This window comes from Hylaeus volcanicus, chromosome 3, assembly GCF_026283585.1.
Source record: "Hylaeus volcanicus isolate JK05 chromosome 3, UHH_iyHylVolc1.0_haploid, whole genome shotgun sequence".
NCBI classification, from domain to species: domain Eukaryota; kingdom Metazoa; phylum Arthropoda; class Insecta; order Hymenoptera; family Colletidae; genus Hylaeus; species Hylaeus volcanicus.
In genome coordinates this window covers 11503316-11520554 of record NC_071978.1, presented here as the reverse complement: position 1 = coordinate 11520554, position 17239 = coordinate 11503316, and the positions used below count along the sequence as shown (strand labels likewise).

At 40.5% G+C, this 17239-nt stretch overlaps 1 protein-coding gene across 21 annotated transcripts in view; it reads right to left on the bottom strand.

Moving 5' to 3' along the window:
• Positions 1-273: 273 nt before the first annotated feature.
• The window catches only part of LOC128873961 (sodium channel protein para), a 60448-nt gene continuing 43482 nt past the window's right edge, over positions 274-17239 (bottom strand). For 5 of the 21 annotated variants that reach the window (XM_054118053.1, XM_054118060.1, XM_054118058.1 and 2 more), the window contains 16 exons: positions 16468-16742; positions 15755-15928; positions 15009-15359; positions 14247-14481; positions 12730-12861; positions 12051-12174; positions 11856-11980; positions 11504-11751; positions 11256-11429; positions 7923-8045; positions 4977-5099; positions 4584-4778; positions 4259-4504; positions 3883-4153; positions 1817-2121; positions 274-1621 (listed from right to left, as the gene is read on the bottom strand). In XM_054118053.1, the coding sequence (XP_053974028.1) occupies positions 839-1621; positions 1817-2121; positions 3883-4153; positions 4259-4504; positions 4584-4778; positions 4977-5099; positions 7923-8045; positions 11256-11429; positions 11504-11751; positions 11856-11980; positions 12051-12174; positions 12730-12861; positions 14247-14481; positions 15009-15359; positions 15755-15928; positions 16468-16742 (3884 nt within the window). In that variant the 3' untranslated portion in view covers positions 274-838. The remainder of the gene's footprint in view (positions 1622-1816; positions 2122-3882; positions 4154-4258; positions 4505-4583; positions 4779-4976; positions 5100-7922; positions 8046-11255; positions 11430-11503; positions 11752-11855; positions 11981-12050; positions 12175-12729; positions 12862-14246; positions 14482-15008; positions 15360-15754; positions 15929-16467; positions 16743-17239) is intronic. The other 16 variants (XM_054118055.1, XM_054118062.1, XM_054118065.1 and 13 more) reach the window with 6 other exon arrangements.

Genomic DNA, 17239 nt, shown 5'->3' with positions numbered 1-17239 from the left:
TGTGTGTGTGTGTGTGTGTGTGTGTGTGTGTGTGTGTGTGTGTGTGTTCAATTTTATACGAATTCATGCAGCTAACGCAGCCAGCGCGGATCGTCATTGTAAACATCTCGAACGGTAAGGGTCTCGCTTAACGAAGTCCATCGAAGGCCAGGATATAATTCGAAGCGGGGGCGACGTCAGCCTTCGAGCCTTGATTTGGGGAAGTCGACTCGAAGGTTGAGTCGCGTTTGCGCTTCGTCCACGTTACCCCGCCCGGTTTACTAACTTCTATCGCGATTCTCAGGGCTCTTTTGTCTTTCGATTCCTCTTCGTGCGTTCCCCCTTATCGTGCCCCAATGACCACCGAACCGATCCCACCGACTCGTGTCCTCCGCTACCGCGAGCGTACGCAAACTTTGCACCGCAAACACGGCGCAGTCTTCTTCTCGTGTTCTCTCTTCTCGTTGAACAGCTCCCAGAATACTCGTCGTCCACGCTCCTTACGGCGTGTCGCTCCCAACGATCGTGGCGTTTTAGAGTCGATTGAAGGCAACTCGTTAGAGGAATTTGTATTTTTCTTTTTTCATTTTAAGTATTTTTTTTTTTCTTTGTTTCGTTTCTTTTTATACAACTATAAGGCTGTCGATGGAGAGCGCGCGCGCGAGGTCCGTGAGGCCGCTGGCTCCCCTAGAGCAGTTGTCAACGGCTCTGTCGGTGCAGGATCGACGCTTCGTGTCCAGGATATCCGTTTCTCGGCGATGCTGCAACTGGAGCGAGTTCGTCGCACGGACGGGCACCGGGGTGGCTACGGCGACGCTAGCTACGACGGTGGCGGTGCTGGAGACGTCGACGTCGGCGATCAGACGTCCGCTGTTCTCGAGGTGACGCTTGGCGATCGGCTGTGTATCACGACCCTGTGACCGTTCTTTGTCACGAAACCGTCGCTCTCGACCAGGACCGCGGTCTGTCTCACGCGCGGGTCCATGTCTGCGTCGTCGCTTTCCTCGCTAGGACCGCCCAGACGTTGCTGTTTGTGCTTTCGCCAAGCGTTTTGTATGAGACGTGCGCAATACTCCTCGCGTTGACGCCAAAGGGTGGACGACACCGGCTCATAGCCGGCCTCGTCCGGACGCGCCTGAACGTCGATGTCGCCCGTCTCCTCTATGGGATTGCCCTTGCGCGCGAAGAAGTCCTTCGTCAGAGCGTCAAGGATGTCCACGCAGAACATCAGATCGCCCTTACATATGGGGATGTCCATCGATACGATCTTGTATTTGTTCGGTTTGTGTATCTGCAACGGTGGCTCCAACACGTCCAAGAAGTCGGACAGCTGATCATATCTGATGTACTGCGTCCCGTCCGGATCGAACTGTTGCCATATCTCGTAGTACATGTCGTAATCGTCGTCCGTAAGACCTTCCTGCACGTCCTCGGTCGCCTGAGAGTAATTCTCCAGGATCACGGCGATGTACATGTTTATCACGATCAGGAAGCTAATCACCAGGTACGAGAGAAGATAGGCGATCCCGATCGTCGAGGAACCGCAGTTACCCGGGTATCCTATCTCGTTGTTCGGCTCCTGGCAGTCCTCCTCGTTTATTATGCCGTCCAGCACACCGTCCCAACCGGCGGACGTGGACATCTTTACGAGTTAACAACGTTAGAATGTGTGTGTTTCGGTGATATCGTTAGGTGCTGCAGGGATTTTTAGGTTTTTAGAGCTCTGAGATATTGTGTCAGCTATTAACTCCTTTTAAAAGTTCCAAATACCAAACATTGAATGCATAATTTAAAATCCCTGCAGCTTACAACAATCAGATCGTCACGATCCTCTTACCTGGAATAGCAATATCATCGACTGGCCAAACGTCTTGAAATTGTACACATCGTCCAGTCCACTCTTGTCTTTGACGTGCATGAAGAAAGACATCCCAAATATCGCGAAGATAAACATCACCAAAAACAATAATAGGCAAATATTGAAGAGGGCTGGTAACGACATCGCCAAGGCGAAGAGAAGAGTTCGAATGCCCTTGGCACCTTTCACGAGTCGAAGCACACGTCCGACTTTCGCCACCCTTACAACACGAAGCAACGTCGGCGAGACGAAGTATTTCTCGATGATGTCGCTGAGAACCAGACCTGGGGAGTAACGATGATATTAATGACACTGGAACTGCATTTTTACATTATAGTGATATCGAGGAAGGATAAGAGTGGTGCTATTTGTCTTAGAGTGCAGGCTATATTAATGGATGTTCTTCTAATTCTCATGCAACTGTACTCTAGAGGGTAGTTTTTGCAGGGGTGTCTAGGTCTCCTGATACTCTAGTGTCTGAATCATTCTCTAGGATTAAAGTGTGAAACAAACTGTGCATCTAGTTATTTAATTGTACGAATGTCTCTAAATTTTGCAGTAAGAAATAGTAAAAGATGAACTTGGTCGATCCTCGCCAAACGAATCCTGTTGTTCTCATCGGTTTGACGTTGTTTGGTGCAACTATACTATTGTTAAGAGAAAAAGAAACATGCTTCTCGGTTCTAAGAACCATCTCTTCAAACTAATTTTTGCTCTGAGATATCTTGAAAGAAAAGCATGCATGTTGCTCGACTGTTCGGAAGTTTCTCAAAGTCTCGATCACCTGTTCAACGATACGGTGCTGCGTAAGAGAAATGTTGCAAAAGTTTCGTGTTAGGCATTCGAATGTTTGACTACGAATTAACTACCAGTCTGATCAATTCTCTCTAGTGAAGTAGTACTTTCGAGTAAGAAGTAGTTAAAATACAGACCCGCTCTTACCGCGATGCTAATGATCGTCTTTACATCGATTAACATATGCGAAACCACTCAAATACAACATTATTTAGTTATGTTTAATGTGGTGGTAATTGGCAAAGTATGTTTGAAATTATTTAGTAGCATCTTAGTTAAGAACTGATAGAATTACCTGTGAATTTAATGAACAGACCAGTGCCGTCTTAACGTATGGGCACGTAGGGTACGTGGGCCCTACAAATTAAGGGGAATCATGTTGATCTATGCACGTGACACTAGTACCTTTGAGAATGATAAATATCAGTTTAGATGTGGCCCTCAACATTCTTTTTTTAGTCTGTGATATTTAAACGAGGTAAGAGGCTCAGAATACTGATTAGCCTCTAAATTAAGGGGCGCAGTGTTGATGTATGTCACGTGTCACTAATAGCTATGGGAATGATAAATATAAGTTTGGACGTGATCATCAATTTTCTTTTCTTTAGTCTGTGACATCTAAACGAACTAAAGGGTACAGTACACTGATTTTAAGGAGCTCAGAAATTAAGGGGCCTAGTGCTGACGTATGTCACGTGGAACACATTTGCAATGCTAGTATATCTATATAAATAAAAATGATAAATATCCGTGTAATCGTGGCCGTAAATTTGTTTTAGTCTATGATATCGGAACGAACTAACCCATAATGCTGTTAAGACGGCCCTGAAACAGAGAATCTAAAATAATGTTGTATCGACGGTTCAGCAACGGATACTTCTATCCTATTAACTTGGATATGGGGGTCCTGAGGGGGTTGGGTACGGGGTATAGCAATACAACATCAATGTAAGGCTACGTAACGTAATGACGCTGATCAGTCGTTGCGGCACACGTGAAACAACGAACCTGTCCGCCTTTATTTTTGCATTAATGAGAACTAGTTTTGCGTGCATTGAGAGATAGCCAAAAAAGGTTGATGGTTGCGTGGCATGCTCATTATCCATTGTACCGACTAAAAGACGCTAATCGTAAGAGGGTTAGTGAAGAAAGAATCGTGTGGTTCGAAAAGCTGACAGGATTATTTTCACGTAAACTCGTCTCGATTTCACGTGGGCCATACGACTGAACTAATCATTACATTACATTACCTAATATTGACAATATAACAACAACAAAATCAAAGAGGTTCCACGGCTCCTTGAAATAGTGGTAACGCAGCGCGAAGATCTTCATGAGACACTCGCTGGTGAATATCACAATGAATATCATGTTCAGATAGTCTAGAACGTCGCTGAAAGTCTGGGTCTGTTGATAATGGTCCAACGTCATCGTAACCATGTTCAGCCCGATAAACAACATGATTATCATATCGAACTTTTTGTCCGTCACTATTTCAAACACTATCGCCTGCGGTCGCCACTGGAAACAAACGAAATTACGTTAAAAGTCGCCATCAAAGGTGCTCGGTTCTTCAGATATTTCAATTTATTTTAATATTCATCTGATATATTCCGTCGTGCTTACTCTTGGACGCGGAATGGCCTTCAGCGGCTTCTTGCTACCCATTTTCTTCATAGCGTTGTAGTATTTCTTCTGATCCTCCGTCATGAACATTTCTAGGGAACCCCCAGCCTTCTTCTTCTGCTCGTTGAAGTTGTCGATGATCACTCCAATGAATAGATTAAGGGTAAAAAACGATCCGAATATAATGAAGAATACAAAATAGAAGTACATGTAGATGTTCGTTTCACGAATTGGTTGCTTGTTGAGCTACGAGAGGGGGGGAAGATGATTAAACATAGCGACAAATACAGCAATTTGGTACGTTACTTGGGTCGGATGTACTCACCTCCCTGGAATCGATAGCGTCGTTCATGATCTGAATCCATCCCTTGAACGTTGCCACTTGGAACAAGCACAGATACGCTTTTCCTACGTGATCGAAATTCATTGGCGAATTCTCCCAAGTGTAGTTCTCAGCTATACAGGCGTTTCGGTCGGGGATTATTTCGAAGCTCAACGTTGTTTTGTTTGCGTCTACACACTGCAATAACGACGAAAAATTACAGTAATAATAATAATAGTAATTTTAATTGTAAAATAGTATTTTCAGTTGGGTCTAGATTGCAGTAATTTATTCATTTATGACACATTTCAATTGAATCAAAGAAAGTATTCTCGAAATACTCGAATATTTCAATTAAAATTAATATATTTCGTCAGTATATTTAATAATCCGTACCTTGAAGTATTTGCCAGCGAAAAGCTGCACACCCATGATGGCGAAGATCAGCCAGAAAATAAGACACACCAGTAACACGTTGAAAATGGATGGAATGGCTTGAACCAAAGCGTTGACGACTACCTGCGAGACAGAGAACACCGTTAAAGTGCGTGCAAGCTTTCCCCTCCGAATCGTGTAAATTTCTTTTTCTCTATGCGTCTAAGTATGCGTTTATATGCGGCTATTATGCGTCTCTATGTGACTACGCTCTATGTGTACGCATTGTCGTAGGTGCAATTTAATTCTCGACTTATCTCACGACGAAATAAAAGCAATGAAACTACGGCGCGCGAGTGAATCGAATTTCGCGATCAAAATTTACGATACAGAAAGCTTTGTCCACCATTAACTTCAGTAGTTTAATTTTAAATCATTCTTGATATAATACATTCTTTGAAAAAGAGATACAAGGAACATCTGATTTTTTTCCAACAATTTTAAGCAGTAAACCGACATTAAATCTTGCATACTTACTCCTCCACCGATTAGTTTCCGAAATCTAAGTATCGTTACATCGAAACAATCTTTAAACAATATAAAAAAAAAATATATATATATATATTACACTGGCTCCTTCTTGCGTTCACTGCGATCTCGCTCGCAAAGAAGAGAACGTAAATGAAAAAAGATACGAAGGTACAGAAATTTGCCTGATCGTTGATCGATGTGACGTGGGTACATTGCTTCGCGGTACACGATACACACGCAAGAGTATATATATCATATATACGTGGAGAAACTAAAGAAAAAGCTAGCACATCGGCGTTTAAGCGTAACATCGAAACACAGATTTCATGTTGATGCAAGGTGGCGGGTAGATCGTGGCCATGGCAGCTCCGAACACAAACAGGCGACAGTCCCATGCAGAAATGAACGAAATAATGAAAAATAAAAGAAATCTAAGTGACGAGTCAAGTACATCGATATATGCTGATAAATAGTAGCTTCGAACTACTACGAGAGAGGATAAGATAGTGTCAGGGTGTGGGCATGACAGTGACTCTACGCCCAGTATCTCAGCGACCTTGTATTACGGTTATGTGGAATCATTTACGTCTGTAATGAGATAGAAACTGTTAATTTTAACCTCCGAAGGACTGTTAACGGTGACAAGTTACTATGTTATGTTGGTGTGTTGATGCTAACGTTTATATGTATCTAGCAGTATTTAGAGTAGAAGGCACGTTATTCGATGAACAGATCGAGGTAGTATCTAAATACAGTACCGTCCATGAGTTTGGGGTCACTTGTCATTTCCTAACTAAAACCGTCAGAGGAAAACAGCTTGTTTAATTATACTTTGCAAGCATTTATGGAGGACAGCATGGAGAACAATTTTTATTTGTATTACTATTGGCAGAATGGCTATAATAAATATAAGAAATGATACAAGGAATGTAAAATTAATAGAGAAGAAACATTAGGAGAATTAATTAGTCCAAACTTAAACAGCCTACGACCAGAAGACGACTGGGACTCATGCTTATTTTTGGAGTCATGTGACATTTTATAACAAATTGTCAGAGTCAAATAGTTTATTCAAGTATACTTTGCAAGCATTTTTCTAGGACAGTTGTAAATTAAATTAGTGAATCCTTGGGGGGGGGGGGGGGGTAAAACCAATTTTTATTTGTATTACTATTGTATGAATGTAGAATTAATAGGGAAGAAAAAGTCCCGTGGCTCCGCCCATTAGTGACGTGCCTAATTAGTCCAAGACTTAATCAGCCTATATCAAAAGAACGACAAAATGGTTCCTTTCTCAATTTCGTCTCGTCTTGTCCCGTAGAATGCGTGTCAACGAACATAAATTGGTTTCTGATTTCCAATATTATGTCCAAATTGTCGAAGAAATGATCGATTTTTCGTTAGGGTGAGAATGTCTCGCGGTGAAATGGAAGTCAGTGACCTCGAACTGATGGACAGCAGTGTATGTACGTGTATCCTCTAAAGTGCACATTTCGCAATAGTTGTTCGCGAGGAACAAATTCTACGTGCCGTTTAAACATTCGCAATGTTAAGCCCAAGTGCATTCGCGATTGCCCTACGCATGTTCACGTGCAAAAGGAGATTCTGTCGAGCCTCGTACACCGCGAGGCCGAGGATTATGTGATCCACTGATCGAATCAAACGTTACTAATGTATCAATTGATATTGTAAATGTATTAATCATTGCATTGCTACAAATCAAAAGTGAAAGAAACGTACACGTCATTTGCAAGATTACGCAGAGTGAATTGCCCAACGGGTGATTAATTAATTTTATTGCGTTACACGAAACTCCTATCGGCCTCTTTGTCGAGTCTCGCGACGGATAATAAAGTAACGGTGCCGCCGGTTTAGGATTTTTTCGTTTGGTAATTTTTGTTAAAGCTGAAGTAGAGTTGAAGTAATTTTGTCGACGTTTCCCAATGGACGGTTGCAGGCAAGTATTGATTAAGATATATATTCAACATTCAGATTGTCACATCGATAAGATTGCTCGACGGCACCGAGAGAGACTATGATTGAAGACGTTGGACGAACCGAAAGTTGTCATCAGAGTTGGACATTATTTAGCTATCGATTATTAGGTACTCGCAATACTATTTTCTTGTTTTTATGCTCTTATACTTACTTTTGCAATCACTGTATCGAAACATCTGTGATAATCGTTCTCCACTGTTTCTTATTAAATAGCAAATGGAAAATAGCAAATAATAGGCACTCGTAGGTTGCTTATAGGTGATTCTAAATCAGTGTTTTCTCCAATTTGTTTAACTATTCGAGAATGGTTAGTTTGATATGCCCAACTCTGGCAGTCGATTCGTCCACAAACGGACCACTTGAATTCTAAAAGAATAACTGATTCGACGGGATAAATAGAGTAATTGGCAAGGTCTGCTGAGACTGTGGGCTACATACCCGCATTCCCTGCATTCTAGACATCGCCCTGAGTGGCCTTAGGGCCCTTAGGGTCCTCATTGTTTTGAAGGCTTGGATCCCGCCAGCGCCACAGAGCGACGCTACGAAGTTAATGAGTGACACCTGCGAGCGAGAAACGAGAGCGAATCACAGCAACAGGTAGACAGGCTACACGTATGAAACGATTTCATCGTTTCCAAACTGGAAGTAGCAAATAGGGGGGATAGACAGAAAGATAGAAAGAGATAAGAGAAAGAGTAGAAAATGGGAAGAAGGGAGCAGAGGTTGACCGTCGATGTGTAACTTCGTTACGAAGTTTCGTCGATGGTTCGAGGGTCTCATTATCGAAGCAGTTATCACACACAGGCGGCCGTCCCATCTGTGGAGAGCTTAGATTTGTCCATTTATATAGTGTATATACACGTTTTTAAATACGGTACAACAAATATCCAGAGCAGGGGGTTTGAAGACATAGATAGAAACCAGGTATGGCACACGTAGCAGTTAACAGTGAACAGAAATGTACATAACTTGATGCCTGTTTGGGTAGAATCGCTCGTATGCTACGAATTTTTATTAATGTTTATAGTTTTATAACGCGACAGCGAGCGATTGTACGCATACACGCATGTACAGTTGACAAGGCAGAGAGCAATGTACGGCTCGGACAAGAATCATTATCAATTACGAGCATGATTATTGGCTTCGTCCTGAAACAGATGAAAATGTTCGTCATACTCGCGATCGCAACGCCAGGGTACAGGCATTCAAACAAAACATTCGAATTGTCGTTCGTGGACATCTCTTGTTGCCGTTAAATCATTCAGTGTTCTACTCGGATCAGTTAAGGGATCTGGAAGTCTGTTTAGAACTTGTACTGCGTACTGTAGTATGACCACAATGGCTGCCCAGGCCATTTCCTTCATCGTAGGTCACGCCAGAGGTGACATCTACTCTTGCTTCTCTTTTCAAGAGCTAGAGGGCGTGATCCTGACAAAAACTGATGATTATAACTAGTCTGCAGACTTTTATACAAGTTAATATCTTGACACATTTAGATAAAAAATTGAGATTTAAGTAAAAGCATGCCCTATCTTCTAAACAGTGCAATGTGTATTTTATTGTCGATATTTTATATATTCTTGCATTTATGCAAATCCTATATACATTTTTCTATATTATAATTCGACATAAATGCATTATTGCGCAGCCTAATTATAACAAAACAGTAGCTACTATTTTCATTCTAGTAAATCTAATAGTGTACTATAGCTTGAGTTAGGCGATCCCTTAACGATTTCAAAGCTGTAGTCGATGAACAAGTGTCACCATGCGTTGCGATACGAACAACCAAGAACCTGGTAAAAACATATTACAATATATATGCGTAGACGCACGTATTACACACAAGGAAGATCGTACATTACACACAAAGCATGTTATGTATATATATATATGTATGTATATACAGTATATATATAGATAGATACACTGTAACGTTGCACAACGATCACTGTGCCAAAAAAGACTGTTAGGAAAGGCGTACATAGACAATAGCTAGTACGACAAAAAACTCCAAGATATCAGTGCAGACACCAAGTAGAGACGCCGGTGTACCTCCGCACACTGGAAAGCACACCGTAGCACAGGCTACGATCATTGCAGCCACTTTTCCGTTTCCCTCGGTTCACACGTTCCCTTTCCACGCTTCGTAATTAGTCCCCTTTTTCACATCGACTGTTCAAAGAGCCGGGGCCTCGTTGCAAGTGTGACGGACCTGAGTGCTTTTCGGAGGATACGCCACTTTTGGGCCTTTAAAGTATCGATATCAGGTGTATCATTTTCGATTCTTTGGAAATTTAATGTTTTGAGATTAAATGAGAGATCTCAAAGGTCCATCTGTAAGGAACACTTGGAGATTACAGGAGTTATTCTTGGAAGGTGAGAAATTTCTTCTGATTGGAAAGTTATTGTATACTTTCATTATTAGGAAATATTCACAAAGGATTTCTCAAAGCTTCCTCTGTAAGGGGCATTAGGGACACTGAGGTGAGGTTTCGTAAATTCTTTTTGGAAGCTGGTTAATTTCTTCTCGTAGGAAAGTTATTATATAGGTACTTTTATTATAAGAAAAAATTTCCAAAGGTTATCTGAGGACTCCCTCCGTAAGGGGGACTTGAGACCACCAACATCGAGGTGACATTTGTGAATTCTTTTGAAGGCCTGGAAAATTTCTTCTCTTTAAAAAGTTAATATATACATCCGCCGTGAAAAAAATTCCCAGATATCAGTATTCTCGTGCCCAAAGATGGCGTTCCTTTTTAAACGTTCAAGTTTGAAGTGAATTAAATCAGAGTTGGAGCCGCTGGTCCGTCATATTTGCACGATCCGACAAAGGTCGTCACATCACCGGGATCAGGCTGACTTTCTTTCACGTTTTTTTTTTTTGTATAATTCTCATAAAATTGTTGTTAGTTCTCGTCGACCGATGACTTACTCTCATGCCCTCCCATCGTGAGACTGCTCGTAATGGCCTCAAGGCCCTCAGTGTTCTCATGGAACGGAAGGCTGGGATGTCGGCAGCGCCTGCCCAGATTGCGCCCAAGTTGATCAGTGACAGCTATATTCATCAAATATTGATCAGATGGCACACGGTTATTCGTGATTAACGTTGATTAACGCGCAGATGATTGAATAAGAGAAATCCGCTGGAAGGTTCCACGCTGGGCTCCCGCTTTGCAGGCAGATTTGGCAATTTCGAGGTTCGAAGGAGGTGGAGGAACAACGGAGGAGATATTGCGTCAAAGAGACGGGGACAGTTGTTTAAACTAAGTTTTGCAACAAGCTCACGACAGGCCTACTTGTTTAATTATTTTACAATTCTATTTTTTTTTTCTCGCGACTTCATTCTGTTTTCTCGAGCCAATTGGATGTCTTGTACAAAGTCTAGAAACGTTTGAAATTATTTCTTGGTTCAAGCTCTGCGGAACTGAGTAAAGAAACTTTGTAGAAGAAATTGTTCGAGGGTTGGGGATCGTAAGCTTGTTCCTAGGAAACGAAACGTAGGATTGGCTGCAGTATAAATCATGAAATCATATTAGAAACATTCATAAATATCCTTATGAATATCCTTGTATTCCGTGTGTGTATTTTCGTTAATTTAATGGTATAAATAGATTTTAATATAGACATCGTTGGATATTAAGTTGCTTGATAGTGTATCTAGCACATCTTCATTAGCAATTCTTTTGTTTTCTTTTTTAAACGATCGCACACATTCGGAATGCACAACTAAAAGACGTAGCGTAATTGTTCGTACACGATAAGACTTACCATGACAATGATGAAATCAAGCCAGCACCAAGCGTTCGTGAAGTACTTTTTGAAACCGAGAGCCAACCATTTGATCAACATTTCGAGGAAGAAAATCACAGTGAATATTCGGTCCATGTAGTACAAGATGTCTTGCAGAATAGGTCGTGCGGAAAGGTGCACATCTTCCAAGGCCTGGGCACACGTAATCGAGATTAAATTTGAAGGAATCAAAGATGTTTAGCGAATAAAACATTGAGTATACTCACGAGTGCCATACTACTCAAAAGAATCATCAAAATGACGGCAGTCTCAAAATACTTGTTCTCGATTAGCTGGAAGGTCTTCAATCTCAAATTCGCCCAGCCTTGCCAAAATGGCGCGTCGTCGTCGCCTGCCAGGAATGGAAACTTCTTGTAACAATTTTCTGGACAACAATCAGCTGGATAGTCGTCCTCTGCTTGGATAATGGCGTCCCCTAACTCGCCCTCCTCTTCCTCCGCTCCTTCCTCGAGGTCTTGAGAGGAAAAATAACATTTAATAAAATAACAAAACAATTGAATTAATAACTATTTGAAAATATAACTACACATCGTTAATTATTGTTTAACTGACGAGTACCTTCTTCTTGTTCCAGGTCTTCTTTGCTCGCGTCCTTCTTCTCTTCGCCGTCCAAAGAGTCCATACTTCCCTTGTGACTTTCATCTTTGAATACCCTGTTCTTGTGGCTTCCGTACGATTTGTTGCTGCGCAGAAATATTACGTAAGAATCACGATTAAGTCTGTGTTAATAAAAGGGTAAGAGACTATACGAACCTGATCGTGTCATCCTCGTTCTGATTAATATAATCATGGTCCATCCTGTAGTGTATCGAATTCCCTATAATCTTGCTGTTGTTCATGCACAGTTTGCCCTTCTTCAATTTATTCTTCAGATCTCCTTCGAGAAATAAAAAGCGTTCTCATCAAATTATTGGTGGAACTTTGAATGCATCGTTATCGATTTAAATTCAATTTTTTCTTTCCTATTACAAGAGTAGATTTTGAGGTTTCAGAAAATTAGGAAATTTGTTTCGTTCGACAAATGAGACAATATTTACGAATTATTTACGAACAAGAAAATCTTTAGTTCGTTTATTTAAGGAAAAATTGAAGTCTCGATAATCCTAGCAAATTAAACTTCGAGAGGTCTACGAACATGCCCGTACAATGGCTTTCCATGTATAATTTTCTATTGAAAAAATCCATGTGTTACGCCAAATGTCCAGTAAAATACCCTGTAAGTTTCATAAAGATCTGTTCAATACATTACTTTTCAAAAATTAGTAAACAAACGCATAATTTTCAGCGCCATGATGACTCCCCCCTTAAGGAACAAGTATCATTTTAATAAGTGAAGATTATGATCTTTATTAGAGTAAATTATATGCATATTTTTATGCATCTTGAGAATGATTTTATTCAGAGAATTTTTTATTTTTCCCGATACGCTTACCATGAATAGTAAACTCCATTCCATCTCCAATAGCAACCTCAAGTTGGTTGAGCTCCTTGGCACTCTTTTTATCCCTATAGGCGTCCAACTCGCCATCTGCAAGATCTAGGTCCCCGTCGCGATCAATTCCATCTGCACAGGCACACAAAATCTCTAATCCGCCCTTATCGAAACAATCTCGTCAGAAATTCTTATTCGAGTTTCGAGAAAGTAACCGATCAGTTACTTGTCTGTTTAGTCTTCCACTCTTCCGTCGAAGATATCAAAGAAAGAAATTTCAAGCTGTAAAATTTTCTCCATTGCCTATAAACTTGTTTCTCATGCAATATGTCCCGTCGCGTTGCAACTCGATTGCTATGGTACTTATCTAGAAGTACGACTAGACTCTCGCACGGTACACAGTGGATTGCGTTTCGTTAGAATTGTTCATTAGTAGGCTTGACGTTTTTAGTATTTTTCTGTGTAACTGACGAGTGAAATAAAATAACGTAGTATTTTGTGATATTGTAAGTGGACTGTGAATTTTATGCATTTATGACTTACAGTAACATGGAAAATATAGAAGAAATATACGTAATGTATGTCGAATATATTCTACAATTAATATAATAATATTGTTGCATTTATTATATTAGTTTGTATTATAGATGCATAAAATCCATGTAAATCGTATCGAGTTTATAGTTTCATAAGAAGTGGTGCATTGATTCTTGCAAAGAAAAAAATTAATAAAGAAGCTTGTGTTGGTTCTTATTATTTTACAAAGAAAATTGAATGTTAAGTTCATCAAGAAGTTCAGTTGCCAAGTGGTATTCTAGTTCATTCTTCAGTGAATCATAGTATACCTATTATAATTTTACCATTTAAAAAAAAAATTCTTCTTATTAAATTACTTGGCTTCTAAACTTCAAACGGATCAACGCAAATCCAGTTGTACCGCGTGAAAAGATAGTCGATCTACACTCAAGTGTTATCCAATAATATCGAAGCGGTCGTTCGTTTCCCTATAGACGAAACGATTCATTTCTTCAACGTCAAAAAATAATAGATAAAGCAACGTATAACTGCCAGGCTAATCAGCGAAGCAAAAATTAATTTCCATATTTCCAATAATATTTGATTTTTCTTCACTTTATTGTCAATTAGATTTTGTATCCACAGAACGAATAGAAATAGCAAACCGATTAAAAAATCTGCGTAAAAAATCGAACATGCCAGTCAACGTTTTCTTAAAATTCTCTCACAAAGAAAAATAGAGCAAAAAATATAGAAACATCTAATTAAATAAAAAAAAAAAAATAATTCGTTTAATCAAACAGGAGATCTTGCTTAGGCCATCGTTACGCACTGTTTAGTTTCGTCGTATCGTTCGAGTTACATAATTTCATCGAACGATTATCGACCGTCGACTGGCACCGAAACGAAAAAAGAAAGTCTGAAAAAAGTGAAAAGCAGAACTGAAAACAGTGCCACGAACTACACAGCGCACACAGCAAGCGATCTGATTGGATATAAACCTTCTTTCCAACTGTTGGACGGTCCCTCACCTGGCGCCTGATCGGATATCTGATTGGTGAATTTGGCTCGCATCAATTTAGCAAGATAAAGGACATTTCGCTTGATCCAGTTAACGAAACGTGATATTCGATTGATCGCCTCCGTGATCTTGTTCGTATCGTTGTCTGCAGTCGGCGCCGAAAGATTCGATGAACCGAAGTTGCTCAGCAACAAGGCCAAGAAGAGATTCAGCACCTGTTAGTTACAGACACAACAACAAGTTTATCAAGATTTAAACAGCATGTTACTAAAGATATGGAATCTCTTTTCAAGATCAATTCCTCGTGCAATTTCGAATCGAAAAGTTCTTTTCCATTTTTCAATTGGTGCCTTCGTTATCGAGATACAGATAATTAAATTTTGTGCGCTAGTGTTCGTGGACACGCGTTAGTGAGTGTACGCGCATGCGTAGTGCCGCGCTCCACTAGAATAAAAACGGCAAACACCTGGAGTCACCCAGACAAATTTCAATCGCTCGTAACTAAGTAACAAAGCATCGGATTTCAAAATGGCAAAGGACTTTTCGTTTTATTTTCTCAAGAAGAATTGATCTCTAAACAAAAGTCTCAGGTTTTTGTTAAAAACTCCCACCTTGAGTATTATTTTTATTTTCAACTGGTCGCGTGAGATTAAAGAGGTGATACCAAAGTGTATCCTACATGTACATATAATTATTTGTGGCATTACCATGTAGTTTCTTAACGATTTGGGCGCATACTTACAACCAGATTACCAATGACAACCGTAGCCAAGAAGAATGGTATGCAAGAGACATCGCCTACGAGCATACAATCCCACATGGACTCGATCCATTCTCCGCACAGCACGCGAAAGACGATCATGAACGAATGCATGAAATCGGTGAAGTTCCATCTTGGAAGTTCCCCGTCGGGGAAACGGTCGACGTTGTCCGTGTAGTTCTTGCCGAATAGCTGCATGCCCATCACGGCGAAGATGAAGATGATGATGCACAAGACGAACGTCAGGTTACCCAACGCACCCACCGTTCTGCCCATGATGGAGATCAGCAGATTCAACGTGGGCCACGATTTCGCCAGCTTGAACACTCTTAGCTGCGAAGGAAAGAATTATTATTGCGTTTTTCATTTTAATTATGGTGATGAAATTGGGAGTTAGAGTGTACTATATTTGGGTGCAGTTTGATAAGTATTTGGAACTTAATATACTCATTTTATTACTATTTTTTCACAGAGATATCTATGCAGAGATGACATAAGGATGTTTGGATAATAGGAAGAATATTTCAGAGGAATATTTTTATTCGATTGTTCTTGAATAATCTGTATTTATAATCTGTATTATTGCTTCATACTTTAATGATACATTGACAAGTACCTGCAAAACTGCTCCCAATTTATAGATAAAATTTATTATATTATTTTAATTAAAAATATTGATTGAATTAATAATTTTTACAAGGATATTGTTTCAGTTGAATGTTGCTTACCAATCTGAACGATCGTAACACGGATAGACCTTGCACACCTTCCAATCCTAACTCCAGAAGCGAGAGAGCGACGATGATAAAGTCGAAAATGTTCCACCCTTCTTGAAAGTAATACTTGGGACTCATTGCTATTAATTTCATGCCTGCTTCGATACCGAATGTCGCCGTGAAGAACTAAAATTTGTGCACGTACATTAGTACAAGATTATTTTGGAACAATTTGGCATTTAATGGTTACCATAGCTATGGCCGTTAGTACGCTCGACCCTTTCGGTGTCTACATTCAGACCCTTTTACAAAGTGGGCCTCACATAGGCCTTAAATTGACATAAGAAAGCCAGTTAAAAGATTGATATCCTCTTATAACGAGAAGTATCGTGAATAAGTCGACTAGTATGACGTCAAGTCACAAAATGAGTCTTTCCTTCCAAAGGCAAGCGATCAAAGCCTCTTACGATCTCTAAAAGGCCCTGATCGTGTCACTATATTTGTCTGAGGTCCCAATAGCTGTTCATTGCGTCTGCAAGTGCCTAATTGACCACCATTGATCGATGATCGCACCGAAAGGGCCAGTAAACGCAGAAGAAAGCAAAGTTGACTCGTGTCGCACAAAGTGTGATCATCCTCAAAGCATCAGGAACACACGGAAGCACTGTACGCATGAAACATAATTTCTGGTCCATTTTGAGAAGTCTGGTACGGTTTTTGCTTACATAGTTTCCCGTCTTGAGCACCTTGTCCATATCCTTGTCCATGTCGTGGTGATCCAACGCCATGAAGAGCGTGTTGACGACGATACAAATGGTGATGAAAAGCTCTACGAAGGGATCGAACACCACAAGTGACACGTATTTTTGTATTTCAAGCCACAACCAGCAGCAATCCCACACGCAGAAGATATCGATGCACCGTAGCATCGCGGCCAGCGCTTTTTCCTTGAACCTGGGCCCTTCTTCATCGTCGTCTGTCGGAAAGTAATAGGTCGAAACTGTAACGCGTGTTAGTAATTTTGTCTGGCACCACTCTTTTTGGGGAAAGAGGTTTTTCTCATTCGTCAAGCTTGTTCTTTTCTTTTTTTTTGTACATTTTTTCGGACCACAGATTAGACACGAACAGGCAGGTGTGTACCGTTTACAGCGAACGAAAGAAAAGAATGGAAATAAGGGCAACTACTAAACACTTACTATGCAGTGGTGCACGACTCTAATTTGATTTTAATCCTGTTGGTTAATTTTGCTGGTGGAAGTTTGAACACCACTGCCATAGAACAACGCAAAAGCACTCTAATGCAATTATATACAGAGACTCAGAGAAGTACTATGCGGAGATGACAAGTTGGATAGTGGGTCTGATTGGTAGCAGTATAATCCCCTTGAATTTCACAGTATAGTAGATATAGAATTTTATCGTTTAATCAAGAAGATTGTACAGTTACACTAGCGAACTTTTCACCTACACACAGTATCTGAATGAGTGACGTAAGGA